Raw genomic sequence first — 18,579 nt, forward strand, 5'->3', positions numbered from 1 at the left:
CGCCAGTCAGCTCTGCCTCAACACACCAGTTGTACTTCCAAGTCAGCAAGATTAGGATTGGGCCATAAATGTGTTTGGGTCCTTAAAACCAAGGCAGCAATGGTCGTTCTTAAGGCTTTAGTTTCTTTCTTGCCAGAACCTTCCGTAAAACAAAGATGAGGCCCTGTGGGTCTGCCATCAGCCCCTGCCAGCATGGCGAACAGTCAAAAATAACAGGAGTTGCAGTTCAGCAACATTTGTAGGGCCACAGACTCCCCATCCCTGTCCTAAAAGTTAACACAAGGATCCCTTCGCTGTATAAACATCCCCATCATCTCCACATGCCCACTAGACGACACATTGCACATACTCTGACCTGACTGGAACAGACTTTTTGAACAGAAAGTGAACAATGCAACTGAAGGACACCTTCATGTATATAAACAATTCTTTATCCTTCCATTGTCAGAGAGAAGGAGAAAAGAAGAGGGGCAGAGGGAGGAAGAGAAAGAGATTTCCATGCATTAAATTAAAGATGAAATGCACAGGTAAATATATCTTATTGCAAGATGCCATTTTGCTTTAAGAAACATGTTTATTGCACCATTATTATTTTGGAGGGATGGGTAAAAGTTCAGAACCTCTCTGGTTGGTGTCTCCCAGTCAGAGAGACCAGTGGGATGGTTCGGAAAGGCAGGATGGGTCTTCTGGCAGGATTTCCTTTGAAAGATGAGGTAAAAATGTTTTCAAATATCTGGATTGGTTGGCGCCAAGACTCGTTCAGAAGGAACCAGGCAGGGGCTGGTTGTTGTTTTTTTGTGTGTTGTTGTTGTTTTGATTTTTTTAAAAATTAAATAAATAAATAAAACCCCCCACCACACTTCCAAGGAGTTTAGTCATAACAAAGGAGGGTTTGGGGGGTTTTTTGGGGGGAGGGAGGGGGGGTTGTCTCTCCTTTCACCACAAGCTGGATGGAGAGAGAAAGAAAAAAAATTCACATTGATGGGAGGGCAGGAAGGTGCAACCAAGTTGAGGCACTCCCCACGCACAACAAGGAAGAGGCGGGTGGGGTCTGCGGCGGCAACACCACGGAACCAGGCAACCTCCTGCGTCGGACAGTATACAGCGTGCGGCCCGCCCCGTAAGGGCTCGGAATGGAGCCTGTGCGGAAGATGAAGGCATCAGCTTCTTCCTTCCATGGGAACCGTGGAGCCTCTCCCTCTTGACAAAGGCCCCGTAGGCTGTTATTATACCGTCGTGACCCTCATGACAACCTCGCGGCTGGAACTGGAGCCCCCGCGATGTTCGTTAGGCCGCAGGTGGCTGAGAATGTGCAGAATTGTATAACCACAGTGATGGTTCAAAATAGTCCTAACCCGCTGGCCCCGCTGGGAGGTCCTCTCACTCCCCGAGGAGGGGTTCGTCCGTGAATTCCGCCCTCCGGGCTTTGTGCTCCCGCCAATTGGTTCCCCTAGGTCCTTGGCTTTGTCGTAGTTCAGCACCTTCCACTGCTGGTTCACCGCTTGCCAACGCTTGAATATTCGATACACCGAGGAGCCTTCGTGGATAATCAAGCCTGTCGAAAGAAGGAAGGAAATATAAGATGGTTGCCTGGGTTCAGGGCTGGGGGAACTCTGAAAATAGGGTCCAATAAGGCACCTCAGTTTCTTTTAGCCTCTCATCATGTTGGCTTGATCTTTGACTCCTCACTCTCCTTTGTTCCCCATATTCAAGCACATCACAAAAATATAGCCCTTCTTTGTCTCTTCTGCTCTTCAGCAAAGACTCAAGAAACTCTGGCCCACACCCTGCTTTTCATCTTCTCTTGCAACCTTCTCCTCTCCACCCTTCTGTGGTTTTACCTACGTCCCTTCACTTTTATCAGGCACTCTGACAAACGCATTCGCCTCACTCCTTGCTCTGACCCATATGTCCGGAAATTGCTACGTTGGCTTCCAGTCTGCTTTGTGGTCGATCTCTTTGTTCATATCATCCCAGCAACAAATCCCTGCCCAAGTCCAGAGCCCCTCCACCGCCACCAGTCACCGCTCTTGCTCCCGCAAGCAATTCCAGTTGCCTTTCTCCCTTGGTGCCCCATAAGCTTGGAACTGCCTCCCAGCACACACCTGTGTGACCCCCTCGCTCTCACTTGCACCAAATCCTATCTCAATCTATCCCTTGGAGCCTTTGGCACAACCCAAGTTCTCTTGCTACACTTTAGGGCACAGTCCTAAGCTTGTCCACCCAGAAGTACTGTATTTTTCACTCCACAAGACGCACTTTTTTCCTCCTAAAAAGTAAGGGGAAATGTCTGTGCGTCTTATGGAGCGAATGCGTCGCCCCTGGAGCCGAATTGCCCAGGGGCAAAAAGCAGATTGTGCTTTTTTTTGTTTGTTTAGAAAGAGGGAAAGGGGGTGTTGTTTTTGTGCTTTTTGTTTGTTTGTTTAGAAAGAGGGAAAGGGGGTGTTGAAACAAAGCCACTGATCAGCTAATCAGCAAGCAATCGGGAGGGGAGATAAGGGACTCTAGCAATAAAGGAGGCTGCCTGGGAGGGGGGGGTAAAAGCACATGGATCCTCAGGATGTTTGCACTGGGTCACCCCAAATTCACCATCAGATCACATAGCATATCCATGGCTACAGCCTGCACCAAAAAATCACGCATCCATTGTTTTGTGGGGCCGCAATGGCACAAATACGTGGTTACAAAGCACGGATCCACATGGATTCTCAGGATTTTTGCATTGGGCTACACCAAACTCACCATCAAATCACATATCATGTCTGTGGCCACAGCATGAACCACAAAAATCATACATCCACTGTTTCATTCAGAATATTTTTTTTTCTGTATGATTCCTCTAAAAACTAAGTGCATCTTATGGAGTGAAAAATACAGTATGTCAATGGGGCTTCCTCACTGGTTAAGCAGGGTTAGGACTGCAGCCTAAGCCTCTAACCAAGGCCAAGCACATGCAATTGGAGTGAGGGTACATTATTTTCCCCACTTGCCACTCCCCCCCTTTCTTCTATCAAACTTCAGATTGGATGCTCCTCAGGGCCTTCTTGGATCACACAGGTTGAGGGTACTACATAAGCAAATGAACAAATGAATACAGTGGTACCTTGGTTCTCAAATGCCTTGGTACTCAAACAATTTGGAACCCAAACACTGCAAACCCGGAAGTGTTCTGGTTTGCCAACTTTTTTCAGAAGCTGAACGTGCTCTGTTTTGAGTGTTACGCTTCCGTTTTGAGTGCCACACTTCCGTTTTGAGTGTTACACTGAGGTCTGTCTGTTTTTGCTATTTATTTTGCATTTTGTTTTTGCGGCTCTTTTTTTTGTTACTGTGTGGAACCCAGTTCAGCTACTGATTGATTGATTGTGTGACTGCAGTACATTGTTTATTGCTTTCATTTCATGGATCAATGGTCTCGCTAGATAGTTAAATTGCTGTTCTAGGAGTTGTTTTCAAAAGTCTGGAATGGATTAATGCATTTTGCTTTACTTTCTGTGGGAAAATGCACTTGGTTTTGGAACGCTTTGGTTTTGGAACGGACTCCTAGAACGGATTAAGTTTGAGAACCAAAGTACCACTGTATATGAATGTTAAGAGGTGAGGTCTGAGTCCATCTGGATTGCACCTCGATCCATTTCCACTTTGCTACAAAGCACCCGTGTCACTCAAATAATTTCTCTTATGCAGCTCTGTGCATGCTCATGCGATTTCCAGCACATATGCGTTTGGACGGGGGAGACTCAGGTACAAGAGTAGACTGTGCCTTGCACAATCATTTACATGGCGAAGTAATTCTCTCTATAGCTAGTCCTCATTATTTGTGAAGGCATATTGGAAAAGTATCCACAGGGCACAGATCATCTGTCTTGCAAGACTTGTCACCTAGCTGTTTCTCCTGGCCTCTAGTTATTAAAGGTAAAGGTAAAGGGACCCCTGACCATTAGGTCCAGTCGTGGCTGACTCTGGGGTTGCGGCGCTCATTTTGCTTTATTGGCCGAGAGAGCCGGCGTACAGCTTCCGGGTCATGTGGCCAGCATGACTTAGCTGCTTCTGGCAAACCAGAGCAGCGCACAGAAACGCCGTTTACCTTCCCGCCGGAGCGGTACCTATTTATCTACTTGCACTTTGATGTGCTTTCGAACTGCTAGGTTGGCAGGAGCAGGGACCGAGCAATGGGAGCTCACCCCATCGTGGGGATTCGAACCGCCGACCTTCTGATCAGCAAGTCCTAGGCTCTGTGGTTTAACCCACAGTGCCACCCGCGTCCCTCCTCTACTTATTAGGCCGCATCTTTTCCTACGCCCCAACCACCTACCCAAAATAAAACCTGCATATTGAGCCGTGTAAGTTAAGCATATTTGCATACATTATATGGTTCTGCATGAATGTATTTCTTGAGCGTGGGGTGTTGAGATTTCCTGGCAGTTCCCTGGGTAGATTTTGGATTAAGTTGTACCGTTTTGCTCCTATTCCCTACCTAGATTAAAAAACAAAAAACATCAGCTTTCATTTTCCATTTTCATGGAACCCAGGCCAAGAATCAATTTTAGTCTGGCACACATGAACTAAGGGCAACAAAAGCTCAAGATGACATAACTGCTTTATGCTACATACTCTCCCCCTCTCACCTCCCTCCCTTCCCTTTCTTTCCCATGTGCTGAAATTTAAATGTTAAAGCCCTTGGGACAGGGACTTGTCTTTTGCTTACCGTATTTTTTGCTCTATAAGACTCACTTTTTCCCTCCTGAAAAGTAAGGGGAAATGTGCGTGCGTCTTATGGAGCGAATGCAGGCTGCGCAGCTATCCCAGAAGCCAGGACAGCAAGAGGGATTGCTGCTTTCACTGCACAGCGATCCCTCTTGCTGTTCTGGCTTCTGAGATTCAGAATATTTTCTTTTCTTGTTTTCCTCCTCCAAAAATTAGGTGCGTCTTGTGGTCTGGTGCGTCTTATAGAGCAAAAAATACGGTAATATCACTCTGTGGCATAACATGTAGCATAGTCAGAAGCGTACCCAGGCTCCCTTGCACCCTTGGCAAGGAGATGTATCTGTGCCCACATCCCTTGTGCCCTTTGCAGACGAGCCTATGCACCTTGCCCAGCCACCCAGAGCAGTGGAGGACTCCCCAAGGAGTGTGCGGACAGGCAGGTGAGCTCCGAGCCACTCCAAGCCAGAGCAGAGAGGTGCAATTTTTGCACCCTCCTGGGCCCCCACTCTTGGCAGAGGCCAACCCCTAGGTATGCCACTGGGCATAGTGGTTAGAGCATCAAATTAGAACCTGGAAGAAAACAGGGTTCAAATCCCCAACTGGCCATGAAACTAACTGTGTGGTTTTGGGCAAGGCTCTACAAATGTACAAATGATGGTGGCAGAGACATAATATTACATGTAAAAAGGACCCTTTCCTACCTATGATAATGCACAGACCAGATTCTTGGTAACAAAAGGGTGTAAATGTATTATTTCATGACATGGAGACTGCCTTTGCGGATCATGCAGACTCAGGAGAGTGAATAAACAAACATCTGGGAAATGTTGGTTTTGTGATTAAGCAAATATGAAATATATTTGGCGGGAGTGTGAAATAATATGAAACCTTTAGAAATAGGTAAATATCATTATTTCGGAGATAATCAAGTAAGTTCCACCTGTCTCCTCTTCCTTGGGGCATGCCAAAATATTATGTTAACGTCATGCTTGGGGAATTGGCATATAAAATAATTCCGCAAGACTGAATGTTGAAGGGAAACTTTCCCAAAATATAGAAAACCTGGCTAAATCTGCATCACAAGTCTTTGTTAACTATGCGTATCAATAAATTAGCAATGTTGATGAAATTACAGCAGCATTGGTGCCCTCGAGTGTTGACCCCCATTAGCAAGGCCCTTGTGTGCTACAACAGTCTCAGCCAGTCAGGCCCTTTCACTGGGGTTAATGACAGCTATAGTCCCAAACATCAGGAAGGCGCAGAGTTTGGGAAGGTTTATTTACAGGAATTTCTGAGGGATGCAGGGTGCATTCATTCCGTGTTTTGGGATAAGGTTGTGACAGAAGTTTGATAGATAATAACATGCATACAGAGGGCGACATGGGGGACGTGGGTAGCGCTGTGGGTTAAACCACAGAGCCTAGGACTTGCCGATCAGAAGGTTGGTGGTTTGAATCCCTGCAACGGGGTGAGCTCCCGTTGCTCAGTCCCTGCTCCTGCCAACCTAGCAGTTCGAAAGCACATCAAAGTGCAAGTAGATAAATAGGTACTGCTCCGGCGGGAAGGTAAACGGCGTTTCTGTGCGCTGCTCTGGTTCGCCAGAAGCGGCTTAGTCATGCTGGCCACATGACCCAGAAGCTGTATGCCAGCTCCCTCGGCCAATAAAATGAGATGAGCGCCGCAACCCCAGAGTCGGCCATGACTGGACCTAATGGTCAGGGGTCCCTTTACCTTTACTTAGAGGGCGATATGTCTGTAACGCCTTTTTTTTTGTTTCCTTATTTCTGTGCCTGTTGAAAAATAATCCCCCCCCCCCCCGGCAACATACTCTGGAACTCCAAGAGATCAGCAAGTTATAAATACCATCTCCCAACTGGATGCCACCCAGTGACAATCAATTGTGCTCCCGCCATCCTCTAACGTGGGTCATTACCATGCGCCACGTGTCCCTGTTGAATCAATGGGAAATGGAAAAGTCATTCATTCATTTCCCAATGACAGCGCACCGCTCACTTCCCACAAGGGGCCTAGCTGTTATCATTCTGTCTCGCCAGAGCTCATCCATCAGTGCCACAAACACGGCTTGGCCTCTTTAGTGAATGTCATTGGCTTCCAATTAAAAAAGGCTTTCTCTCCCTTTGACGGTGCGCGGTGCTGGAGGTAAAATCTCTAGCCATCTGCTGAGGAGCCCAAAGGAAAGGCAGCCACAGGGCGTACCGAGTCCTAATTATGCCGCCCACGCCTTCAACCACGCGCGAGGCCATTGACAAAGGCAGGTGACACAAAAGCTGCCGGCAATCTTCTAATCAGGACACACCTTTGGAGAAAAGGGTAACTGCTGCCCACTGAACAGATTAAACATGCATCTAAATAATATCATGGGTGCCCAGGAGCACAGCGTTTGAACTAGGGACCTTGGCTATGAGAACCTAGTGGCTATTAAGCTCAGTGGCAGAGTGCAAGGCTTTGCATGTCTACCAGCTCCACCTGGTACACAGGCTGAGACCCTACTTGCCCGCGGACTGTCTCACCAGAGTGGTGCATGCTCTAGTTATCTCCCGCTTGGACTACTGCAATGCGCTCTACGTGGGGCAACCTTTGAAGGTCACCCGGAAACTGCAATTAATCCAGAATGCGGCAGCTAGACTGGTGACTGGGAGTGGCCGCCGGGACCACATAACACCGGTCCTGAGAGATCTGCATTGGCTCCCAGTATGTTTCAGAGCACAATTCAAAGTGTTGGTGCTGACCTTTAAAGCCCTAAACGGCCTTGGTCCTGTATACCTGAAGGAGCGTCTCCACCCCCATCGCTCAGCCCGGACACTGAGATCCAGCGCCGAGGGCCTTCTGGCGGTTCCCTCATTGCGAGAAGTGAGGTTACAAGGAACCAGGCAGAGGGCTTTCTCGGTAGTGGCGCCCACCCTGTGGAACACCCTCCCTTCAGATGTGAAGGAAATAAGCAGCTATCCTATTTTTAAAAGACATCTGAAGGCAGCCCTGTTCAGGGAAGTTTTTAATATTTAACACTGTATTGTTTTTAATACTTGATTGGGAGCTGCCCAGAGTGGCTGGGGAAACTCAGCCAGATGGGCGGGGTATAAATAATAAATTAGTAGTAGTTGTTGTAGTAGTAGTAGTAGTATTGCATGCAGAATCCTAGATTCAATCCCTGGTGTATCAAGGTAGGGTTGAGAAAGACCTCTGTCTGAAAACCTGGAGAAGGGTACTTGCCAGGCCTTGTGGACAAGGATGGTAGATTGGGATCTGCTGGTAGATCCCTGGATAATTTGCAGTAGATCAGTGGTTCCCAAACATTTCCCCGCATGGACCACTTGAAAACTGCTGAGGGTCTTGGGAGACCACTTAATGATTTTTTTCCACCTGTTGTAGCTATTATAATGCAATGTACTGTACGGCTTTTAATTGTATTTGTACAACCTCTTTTATTTCTTTCATTTGTATTGTATTGTATCCCATTAAATTCAAACTTTAATATAATAACATACAATATGAGAAAGAAAAGAAGCAATAGAAAGATAATTAAAAATCAATATGAACATTTAATGTGATGGATGTGCCATTTCCCATATTCAGCCACAAATCCACAGACATGACGGGGACCATCTGAATGAAGGCGGAGTAGATCAGCCGATGAGCTGGTTCCCAATTGTCTAACACAAGCAACATCAAAACAACTTCCCCCATCAAATTAGGCTGCTGAAATGAAATAAGGCTGTCCAGGAGCTCAGTTCAGTTCTGATACCGACAACAAACTCCCTGGCTCAGAAAGAACCCTGCCATTTCATTCTAAGTGTATTCCATTAGCACCTGGCTCTCTGGTAAATTTTGAGAGGTTCTAGCTTAAAAAACCCCAACCAAACCAAAACAAAACACCACAACACACACCTGACAGGCTGTGATATCTGCCCTCCCCTGGTGTAGAGAATGCTGATTTGGATGGGCCAATATTTAAATTTTGGGAGGCTTGGCTCATTAGTCTGCAACTAGAGCCTCAACAGTGTCCAGCTGGAATACAGAGTGTCAGGCAGAAAACCTACCTCGTACCAAGTCAGACCATTGGCTGTGCAAGTCTAGACCAGTAACTGGACTCTGGATAGCTGGATGAGGGCCAACAAACTGAGTTTGAAACCACTGGATAGCTCAGTTGGTTACAGCATGGTGCTGATGATACCAAGGTTGCAGGTTCGATTCCCATATGGGACAAAGGCATATTCCTGCATTGCTGGGGGTTGGACTAGATGATCCTCAGGGTCCCTTCCAACTCTATGTTTCCATGAATCCTGGCAAGACAGAGCTCAACCTCTAGTCAATATGCTTAGGATTGCACACATAGTGGATGGAGCCACGTCAGTAGAGGAGGGAATGTGTGGCCCTCCAGATGTTGCCAGCCTTTGAGTCTGCTCTCTGACTTACTTAAGGACTCTTATGAATCCAGATGCTTCCAACTCTTACATAGCAAAACCAGATCAATTGGTATTGACTTGGAACTCTTGTATATAATTCAAGTGAGCAGTATATTTATTGCAATATTCAAACCAGATTAAGGGGCATTGAAAAACAAAACATCGAGTCAGCTGCAAATAAAATTTGCTCCCCCAAGTTCTATGGTTTCAATACAACGGATAACAGGGGCACTTATATCTCAAAATTAATAATTCCAGTCCAATGCAGGGCCTTTATGTTGGCCCGACTGAACGTTTTCCCCTCAAGTTTTGTCAAGGCCAGATATTTAAACATCCCCAGAAACGACAGACATTGCGCATGTTCTTTGAATGTGCTGGACACTGTAGAGCAGGCTTCCTCAACCTCGGCCCTCCAAATGTTTTGAGACTACAATTCCCATCTTCCCTGACCACTGGTCCTGCTAGCTAGGGATCATTTGTTGTAGGCCAAAAACATCTGGCGGGCCGAGGATGAGGAAGCCTGCTGTAGAACATATCCTTTTCTACTGTCCATTGTACAACCAGCTACGCAAACACGTGCTATCCCCTTTTTTGGGTAGCCTAACATCACGGCACAATGAAGAAGAAGAAGAGTTTGGATTTGATATCCCGCCTTTCACTCCCTTTAAGGAGTCTCAAAGCGGCACACATTCTCCTTTCCCTTCCTCCCCCACAACAAACACTCTGTGAGGTGAGTGGGGCTGAGAGACTTCAAGGAAGTGTGACTGGCCCAAGGTCACCCAGCAGCTGCATGTGGAGGAGCGGAGACGCGAACCCAGTTCCCCAGGATTACGAGACTACCGCTCTTAACCACTACACCACACTGAAAATATTAGATTCTACCTGTTTGACATTAACCCAGAAGTAACTGCAAGGGTGGCTGAGTTTTTGTCAGTAGTATCTCTTAGAGTGGCGCATGGCACTATTTAGCGGGAAGAAATCCCACCGAAAATCCTCATCATTATACATTTTACATGGCTGTTTATTTGTATATATTTTAAATTTTTATATACGGATGTTGTATGATGTTTGTAATGCCAAATACAGTGGTACCTTGGTTCTCAAACTTAATCCGTTCCAGAAGTCTGTTCCAAAACCAAAGCATGCTTTCCCATAGAAAGTAATGCAAAACAGATTAATCCGTTCCAGACTTTTAAAAACAACCTCTAAAACAGCAATTTAACATGAATTTTACTCTCTAACGAGACCACTGATCCATAAAATGAAAGCAATAATCAATGTACTGTACTATAAAATAAATAAGACAGTATTGTAGATGAGGAAAATTAAATTATTATTTTTTCCTACTTGCTCTGATGATAGTCATTGTTTGGAGAGGGGGGGGCTTTTATCCATTTCCGCAGTCAATCAATCAATCAATCAATCAGTAGCTGAACTGGGTCCCACACAGTCACAAAAACAAATGAACCGAAAAAGCCTCAAAAACAAAAATGCAAACTAAATAGCAAAACCAAAAGCACCAAACTTAATCCATTCCGGAAGTCCGTTTGACTTCCTAAATGTTCGAAAACCAAGGCACAACTTCTGATTGGTGCAGATGGAAACAATAGCTGACAACTGATTTGGACTTTCGGCTTCCAAAAAATGTTCGAAAAACGGAACCCTTATTTCTGCGTTTTTGGCATTTGAGAACCAAGGCGTTTAAGAACCAAGGCGTTTGAGAACCAAGGTACCAGTGTAAAGGTTTGGCAAACTAAGTTAGCTGTTCTACATGTCCATCAGCCACTGACCATGCTGCCTGCAGCTGATGAGAGTTAAGGGTCCAGCAATGCCTGGATGACCAGTTTCCTCGGACCAGAGCTAAGTTAAATCTAATGTGGAATCAGTAGAAAATAAAGTTATGTAGCCACTGAGGGTTCACTACTGCCCCAGCAAAAATGGATTAAAACACTACCTAAATTCAAGAAAATGGCCAAAAGCATTCCTGTGAGGTAAAACTTAGCCTTCCACTATTTTTATTTTGTCTTCAAATGGTTGTTGACATTAGTCAGGGGTCTTCTCTGTACTATTTTCAATGTCCTGCTAAACCCTGTTTTGTTTACGCAAACCTACCCAGGATCATAAAAGAGATGGGGTGGCGCTGTGGTTTAAACCACAGAGCCTAGGGCTTGCCGATTGGAAGGTTGGCAGTTCGAATCCCCATGATGGGGTGAGCTCCCGTTGCTCTGTCCCAGCTCCTGCCAACCTAACAGTTTGAAAACACGTCGAAGTGCAAGTAAATAGGTACCGCTCCAGTGGGAAGGTAAACGGTGTTTCCGTCCGCTGCTCTGGTTCGCCAGAAGCGGCTTAGTCATGCTGGCCAAATGACCTGGAAAAACTGTCTGCGGACAAACGCCAGCTCCCTCGGCCAGTAAAGTGAGATGAGTGCCGCAACCCCAGAGTCGTCCGTGACTGGACTTAACGGTCAGGGGTCCTTTACCCAGGGACATATAAAGCTGTCATTCATTTTAAGATGTCATTCTATGTTATAATTTACATTATAACCACTGATTTTATTTCTGCTTTGAAATGTTTAGGTCTTGCTTTTAACTCCTGACTCTCATCGATAATGTAAACTGCTTAGGGGTTTTTAAATGTATGACATATTAGTGTATTTTTGGTTTTTGTGGAAGCCGCCCAGAGTGGCTGGGTACAAATAATAAATTATTCTTATTCTTATTCTTAGTTCTCTCATGTCCTGCTTCTGAGCTTCAGTGGAAGAATCTGGGTTGGCACTGTGACAAACAGAATGGCAGACTAAAGTGGACCTTTGGTCTGAATCGGGCAGGCATCCTTCAATTTCCTTAGCTGCTAGCTGAAGGAACATTCTTTCACCTCTGGTGGACTTGCCCTAGAGTGAAGGCCTTCTGGGAAATGATATATAATGAGATGAAAAAGGTATTTATGTATACCTTCCCTAAGAAACCAGAGGCCTTTCTCTTGGGCATTGTCGGCCAGAGTGTGCAAAAGAAGGATCGAACCTTTTTTATGTATGCTACAACAGCAGCAAGGATACTCATTGCTAAATGCTGGAAAACTCAAGATTTGCCCACACTGGAAGATTGGCAGATGCAACTGATGGACTATATGGAACTGGCTGAGATGACTGGCAGAATCCAAGACCTGGGAGAAGAACTGGTGGAGGAGGACTGGAAGAAATTTAAGGATTATCTACAAAAACATTGTAAATTGTATGAATGTTAAGAAAGATGTAAGATTTGTAATAACATGGCTCCAACAAATTAAATTAGTAATAAGGAATACAAATTTGAAGGTAATTGAAAGAAAAGACAAACTTTGGATAAACAGTATTTTATAATTGAGTTCCAATAAGAGAGTCGTTAAATTTCAAAATTTGAGATATTAATAGTGGAAAATTTTATTATATATACTAAATTAAGTTAATAATTTGCTGGCAAAATTTTTATGAGTTTAGAAAGCAGGAACAAGAGGCATGAGGAAGTCCAAGGAAGTGTATGAAATGTGGATATTGGAAAATGTTATGTTACTATGTGTCTTTATTGTTAAACAAAGATTTAATAAACATTATTTTATTTTATTTAAAAAAAAACAATTTCCTTAGCTGCTCACAGCTTTTACTGGGGACAGATTGTGCATGAAAACCTGTAAAATTGGTGTGCTCCGATCGAGGTAGGCAGATTTAGGGGTTTTATGGCACTATGGCAACTAGGCCATATTGAGCCCAATGCGGACGTCTGCTGTAAGCAGTTGTCTCCCATCTCTCCCATGCTGTTGAAGCATAAACTTTATTCTGTCAGCAATCAGGCTTCATTCCCAAGGTATTTTATGAACTATTTCAAAACACAAACACGCAAAACAAACATAAATCTGGCACTTGGATTAATATCTTCGCTCAGAAAGGAAGTCAGGTCCAAACGTCCAGAGATCACAGGAAGACACAATTAAATGAATGTGTGTGCACAGCGCCATTGAATGGTCTGGGACTATCTGATGCTGCAGCCAGCGAGGGCCTGGCCCATCTCCTGAATGGGTGGCCACAGGCAGCCCCACAGAACACCATAGATATTGACCGTATTTTTCGCTCTATAGGGTGCACCAGACCATTGGATGCACCTTGTTTTAGAGGGGGAGAACAGGAAAAAAAAAAATCTCCCCCTCTCTGCGCAGCGCCCCTTCAGCGAAGTGGGAAGAGAAACGGAGCCCCTTTCATTTCTCCTCCCGCTTCACTGAAGGGGCGCTGCGCAGAGAGGGAAAACTGTGCAGCGCCTCTTCAGCGAAGCGAAGCCTGGAGAGCGAGAGGGACCAGTGTGCACCGACCCCTCCAGGTTTCAGGTGGCTATCTGCAAGCCTTCGGAGTGCAGCGGGAACTCCTGCTGCGCTCCGAAGGCTTGCGGATAGCTGCCTGAAGCCCCCGAAGCGCAGCGGGAGTTCCCACTGCGCTCCGGGGGCTTCAGGCGGCTTCAGCGAAAGCAATGCAAAGCCTCCGGAGCGTGGGGGGAGCTCTCCCTCTGTGCTTTGGAGGCTTTGCGTTGCTATCGCTGAAGCCAAGGAGCCTGCATTCGCTCCATAAGACACACACACATTTCCCCTTAATTTTTGGAGGGGAAAATGTGCGTCTTATAGAGCGAAAAATACGGTAAATGGATGCATGCACCACAAAATGAATGTGGCTGTGCCTCCAAGTCTCTGGTTCTGAAAAGCTGTTTGCTATGCTATGCATAGCCTTCGACACATCATCATTACAATGGGTTCAACTGAGTTCCCAATGTCGCCCCACCCAGGGGTTATTGCAGCATTATTTCTCTGCCCCCCCCATCATGTTGAATATTAAAAGTACTGGAATTGTGTTATGTAAATCACCCAGGGATTTAGAGGGGGTGATTGGCTTATTACACTTGATTTACAATAGACAGCTTGGCACGCAAGAGGGGAAACAGAAGTGAGGGGGCAGATGGATCCAGAAGGTTGTGTTGAGGTTGAGAGTGGGGAAGAGGATGAGGCCTGGATGGTTAGTAAACTACACTATGACATGCCAGCCTAGATGACAGGCGGCTCCTTCTTCCTCTGAGGATATTAGCTCCAAGGGTCACTACAGAAACACTGCATGAGTTAGAGGCCTGGGACTAATTTGTATATTACGACATTGGGCAATTGATATAATTTGTGTTACCACTTTGTGTGGTGTGCGTCAAAGCACAATTTGTGGCTTACACCTTAACATTTCTTTCCCCTTTAAATTAAATCCTGCTATTGGCCCTTGAGCTACTTAATGGGTCTGGGCTTCTGCTGTCTCACGGTTTCAGATCCTTCAGCAATTTTTGCCATCCCATTTTCAAGACTCATCTCTGTAGCCATGAGGCCTAGAAACCTTAAGAGAGGAGAGCTGGGTTTCTAAAGCCTGTGGCCTCCTGATGAAGGAATGGGTTTCCCAAACACCAAACTGACTGTGCAGGCAGTTTGAAACTGCACCAAAATCCCTATTTTTCCATTAACTTGAGCTCTGAGTCAATGTATAAACAAAAACCCGGCACCAGTAGAACAGAGAAAGACACATCTGTACCTTATCTTATGTGCTGATCACAAAAGACGCACAGAGTCCGGAACTAGGCCAAAGCGTGTTCTCGGAGATGGCGACCTCTTCCTCCAAGATAAGAGTAGGAAGAGGAAGATCCTTTTATGGTCAGAAGTACAGGAAGGAATCCCCTTTTATGGTTAAGAATACCAGAGCAAGAACATATGTAATGTCAACCTGCGTACATAGGCTGACGTGGTTGGATTTATAAGGGAAGGAGGGAGAGGGTGCTTGGAGGATATATATACTGCATGAAACTTGTCATTTCTTTGGACTTGCTGTGGGCTCACCACGCAAGTGCCTTCCGCTATCCGGAGAGCAGAATAAACTCTTTCTTTGAACCAACCTCGGTGTCATTTGACTTCCTTCCTCCTGTCCCGGAGCAACACAGACCCAATCGGTGAACTCAAATAAGGCTACACTGGGGCTTTTGTTAACGTTTCGTTGCTGGCTGGTTTGTGCCTGTTAAGCCTGCGCTAAGAGGCAATTCCAACATTTTACCCATACGGATCTGTGGAGACCTACGTCTTACAACTTGCTGCCATTTCCCCCTGTGTTCAGAGTGTGGGTGTGTTTTCTCTTTCCTGCTTCCAAATGATTCTCAGAAAATTCTGAGAATTCCAGGTACCTTGGGATGTTTGTGTGTGTGGATAGGCGAGACGTTGCAATGTGCTGTAATCATTCTACGCTTTGACTGACCCTGCCACTTATAGGGGAAAGATGAGGTCACTGACAGAGCATCTCCTCTGCATGTAGGAAGTCCCAGATGCAATCTTTGGCATTTCCAGGCAGGGCTGGGAATGTCTCCTGTGTGAATCCCTGGAGAGCGACTGGCAGGCTGGGGATACAATTGTAGATCGGCCAATGGGCAGACTCAGCATAAAGCCAGCTTCCTACATTCCTGTTCTAGGAAAACAAATGGTTCCCACAGAAGCAGCGGCTAATTTCTAAAATAAAAGGTGCTGGGGCTAACTTCAGCAGGGAAGCCATACTTCCCTCCTCTCAGGTTTTTATTCTTATTCTCAGGCAAGCTGCAACTGGCCATCAGTGGCGAAAGCAAGGTACTCTGCAGAGGCTCAGAAACCACTCTCCAAAATATCATTACCAGGCATGGGGCTGGTCCCAGGCTCTGAATAAAGGTTCTTGGGCTGAGTTTGAAAATTCTGTGTCTAGAATGTATGTATACATTCATTGCCGTTTACAGTGGTACCTCAGGTTACATACGCTTCAGGTTACAGACTCCGCTAACCCAGAAATAGTACCTCGGGTTAAGAACTTTGCTTCAGGATGAGAACAGAAATTGTATGGCGGCGGCAGCAGGAGGCCCCATTAGCTAAAGTGGTGCTTCAGGTTAAGAACAGTTTCAGGTTAAGAACGGACCTCCGGAACGAATTAAGTACTTAACCCGAGGTACCACTGTATAAACTATGCAAATTAAGCACACCTATATAGTTCGTTTTGTATATTTCCCCCTAGGGTAAAGGGACCCCTGACCATTAGGTCCTGTTGCGAACGACTTTGGGGTTGTGGTGCTCATCTCGCTTTACTGGCCGAGGGAGCCGGCGTACAGCTTCCAGGTCATGTGGCCAGCATGACTAAGCCGCTTCTGTAGAACCAGAGCAGCACACAGGAACGCCGTTTATGTTCCCGCCAGAGCGGTACCTATTTATCTACTTGCACTTCATGCTTTTGAACTGCTAGGTTGGCAGGAGCAGGGACTGAGCAAAGGGAGCTCACCCCGTTGTGGGGAGTCGAACCGCGACCTTCTGATTGGCAAGCCCTAGGCCAGGGGTAGGCAACCTAAGGCCCGTGGGCTGAATGCGGCCCAATCGCCTTCTCAATCCGGCCCGCGGATGGTCCGGGAATCAGCATGTTTTTACATGAGTAGAATGTGTCCTTTTATTTAAAATGCATCTCTGGGCTATTTGTGGGGCACAAGAATTCGTTCATATTTTTTTTCAAAATATAGTCCAGCCCACCACATAGTCCGAGGGACGGTGGACCGGCCCACGGCTGAAAAAGGTTGCTGACCCCTGCCCTAGGCTCTGTGGTTTAGCCCACAGCACCACCCGCATCCCATATTTCCCCCCAGCGAGGGGGAAATAGCAAAGCAAAGAACTGGAGCCCACGTCCTTCCCAAAGGAAATCTCATTCAGCCCCTCCCACCTCTGCACCTGGAACCCAATGAGATATTGGTAACTATTTACCATCTCCGCATCCTTAAACTCTCCCTCTCTGTATACAAATTCTCCATCTCTGTTGACAAATTCTGAATGCGATAACAATAGGCTTGCATGATGTCCAGGAATTCAAACAGCTCTGCAGTTTAAAAACGCCAGAGGGGCTGGGGAAGGTGGGTGAAAGAGATTTTAACACACGGTGGCTAATCGTTACAATCTCAAGCAAAAGTAGGATGCAAGAAAACTTGTCTACAGAGAACTGCTTTCTGACCTCAATAGAAGCATACATTCTCCATCCTAATCTCATTTCCTGTGTTACTGTGCTGCCAAGACAATTGCCAGGAGGCACTACTTCAGAACTGGCCTTTCCTAATAGTTAGAAATCTCCTGAAATCTACCATCAAATTCCTTTGCATCGAGTTCCACAAGGGAATCACAGAGCGGACGAAGCATTGATTTTTCCTTTCCCCTGCATCCAGCAAGCTGCAGGGATCATGCTAGCGGAGAGAGAAAAACAGGGGGAAGCCTCCCGTTTGTTTTTCTAAGCAATGAAAGCGGGCTTGGCTGGCTGGACTCACTCACCTATGCAGACGATGTCCATAAAGCCGTACATCCCATAGCAGATCTGGAAGAGCAGGTCCTGCCGCTGCCACTTGGCCGAGGGGCTGAGCGACGACCAGATGAGCCACGAGATGCTGGCGATGAGGAAGAGGGAACCCAGGATGATGGCTGCGATCTGTACCTTTTCGATCACCGTCAGGGAAATCGCCTGCCACTGGGGGCGGGGAGGAAAAACAGCACATGGGAGCGAATGCTGGCAGGGTGCTTTTGCCAAACGATGGGCAGAGCAAGCCAAGAAGGGATTTTCCCATGAGGCCGAGGGGTGCAGAATCTTAGGGTGTCGATGCACAACAAATGCAATACAGAGAGCTTGGGCATTGGCAAAAATCATTCTGCTACAAATATACAAATGTTTAGGGAAGTTTTTAATGTTTGATGTTTTAGTCTGTTTTTAATGTGTTGGGAGCTGCGCAGAGTGGTTGGGGGAACCCAGCCAGATGGGCAGGGTATAAAAAAATACGTCATCATCATCATCATCGTCGTCATTATTTATGACCCGTTCCAAGGGTTGTAGCCAGTGCTAGCCCTGTTCAGAACAGAACCACTGAAACTGATAGGCATGACTAACTTAGACCCATCAATTTTGATGGGTCTACTCTGAGTAGGACTACTCCCCATGCTGCTGCTTCCCATGGCTTCCTTTCCACACCCAGCGACAAAACCAGATAATGGGAATAGAACGGGGGGGGGGGTGATGCCGCAGGACAGTCGTTTTTGGAATGTGCTGCAGGATATATCCTCAGGGTCTTTAAGAACTTACTAATCTCCTTACTGAGGAAGGCTTGAGAACGGCAGACAGGGTTCTCCAATGTGCAATCACAGGGGGCGCACTGAGTACCGTATTTTTCGCTCTATAAGACGCACCAGACCATAAGACACACCTAGTTTTTGGAGGAGAAAAACAAGAAAAAAAATATTCTAAATCTCAGAAGCCAGAACAGCAAGAGGGATCGCTGCGCAGTGAAAGCAGCAATCCCTCTTGCTGTTCTGGCTCCTGGGATAGCTGTGCAGCCTGCATTTGCTCCATAAGATGCACACACATTTCCCCTTACTTTTT

At 46.2% G+C, this 18,579-nt stretch overlaps 1 protein-coding gene across 1 annotated transcript in view; it reads right to left on the reverse strand.

Annotated features, from left to right (window-relative positions):
• Nucleotides 1-554: 554 nt before the first annotated feature.
• MARCHF9 (membrane associated ring-CH-type finger 9) overlaps nucleotides 555-18,579 on the reverse strand; it is a 50,631-nt gene continuing 32,606 nt past the window's right edge. Inside the window, exons 3-4 of the mRNA XM_083729481.1 lie at nucleotides 17,484-17,676; nucleotides 555-1,555 (exon numbers count right to left, since the gene is read on the reverse strand). Of these exons, the coding sequence (XP_083585607.1) occupies nucleotides 1,227-1,555; nucleotides 17,484-17,676 (522 nt within the window). The 3' untranslated portion in view covers nucleotides 555-1,226. The remainder of the gene's footprint in view (nucleotides 1,556-17,483; nucleotides 17,677-18,579) is intronic.

This window comes from Podarcis gaigeae (genome assembly GCF_964106915.1).
Source record: "Podarcis gaigeae genome assembly, chromosome: 2".
Classification (NCBI taxonomy): Eukaryota; Metazoa; Chordata; class Lepidosauria; order Squamata; family Lacertidae; genus Podarcis; species Podarcis gaigeae.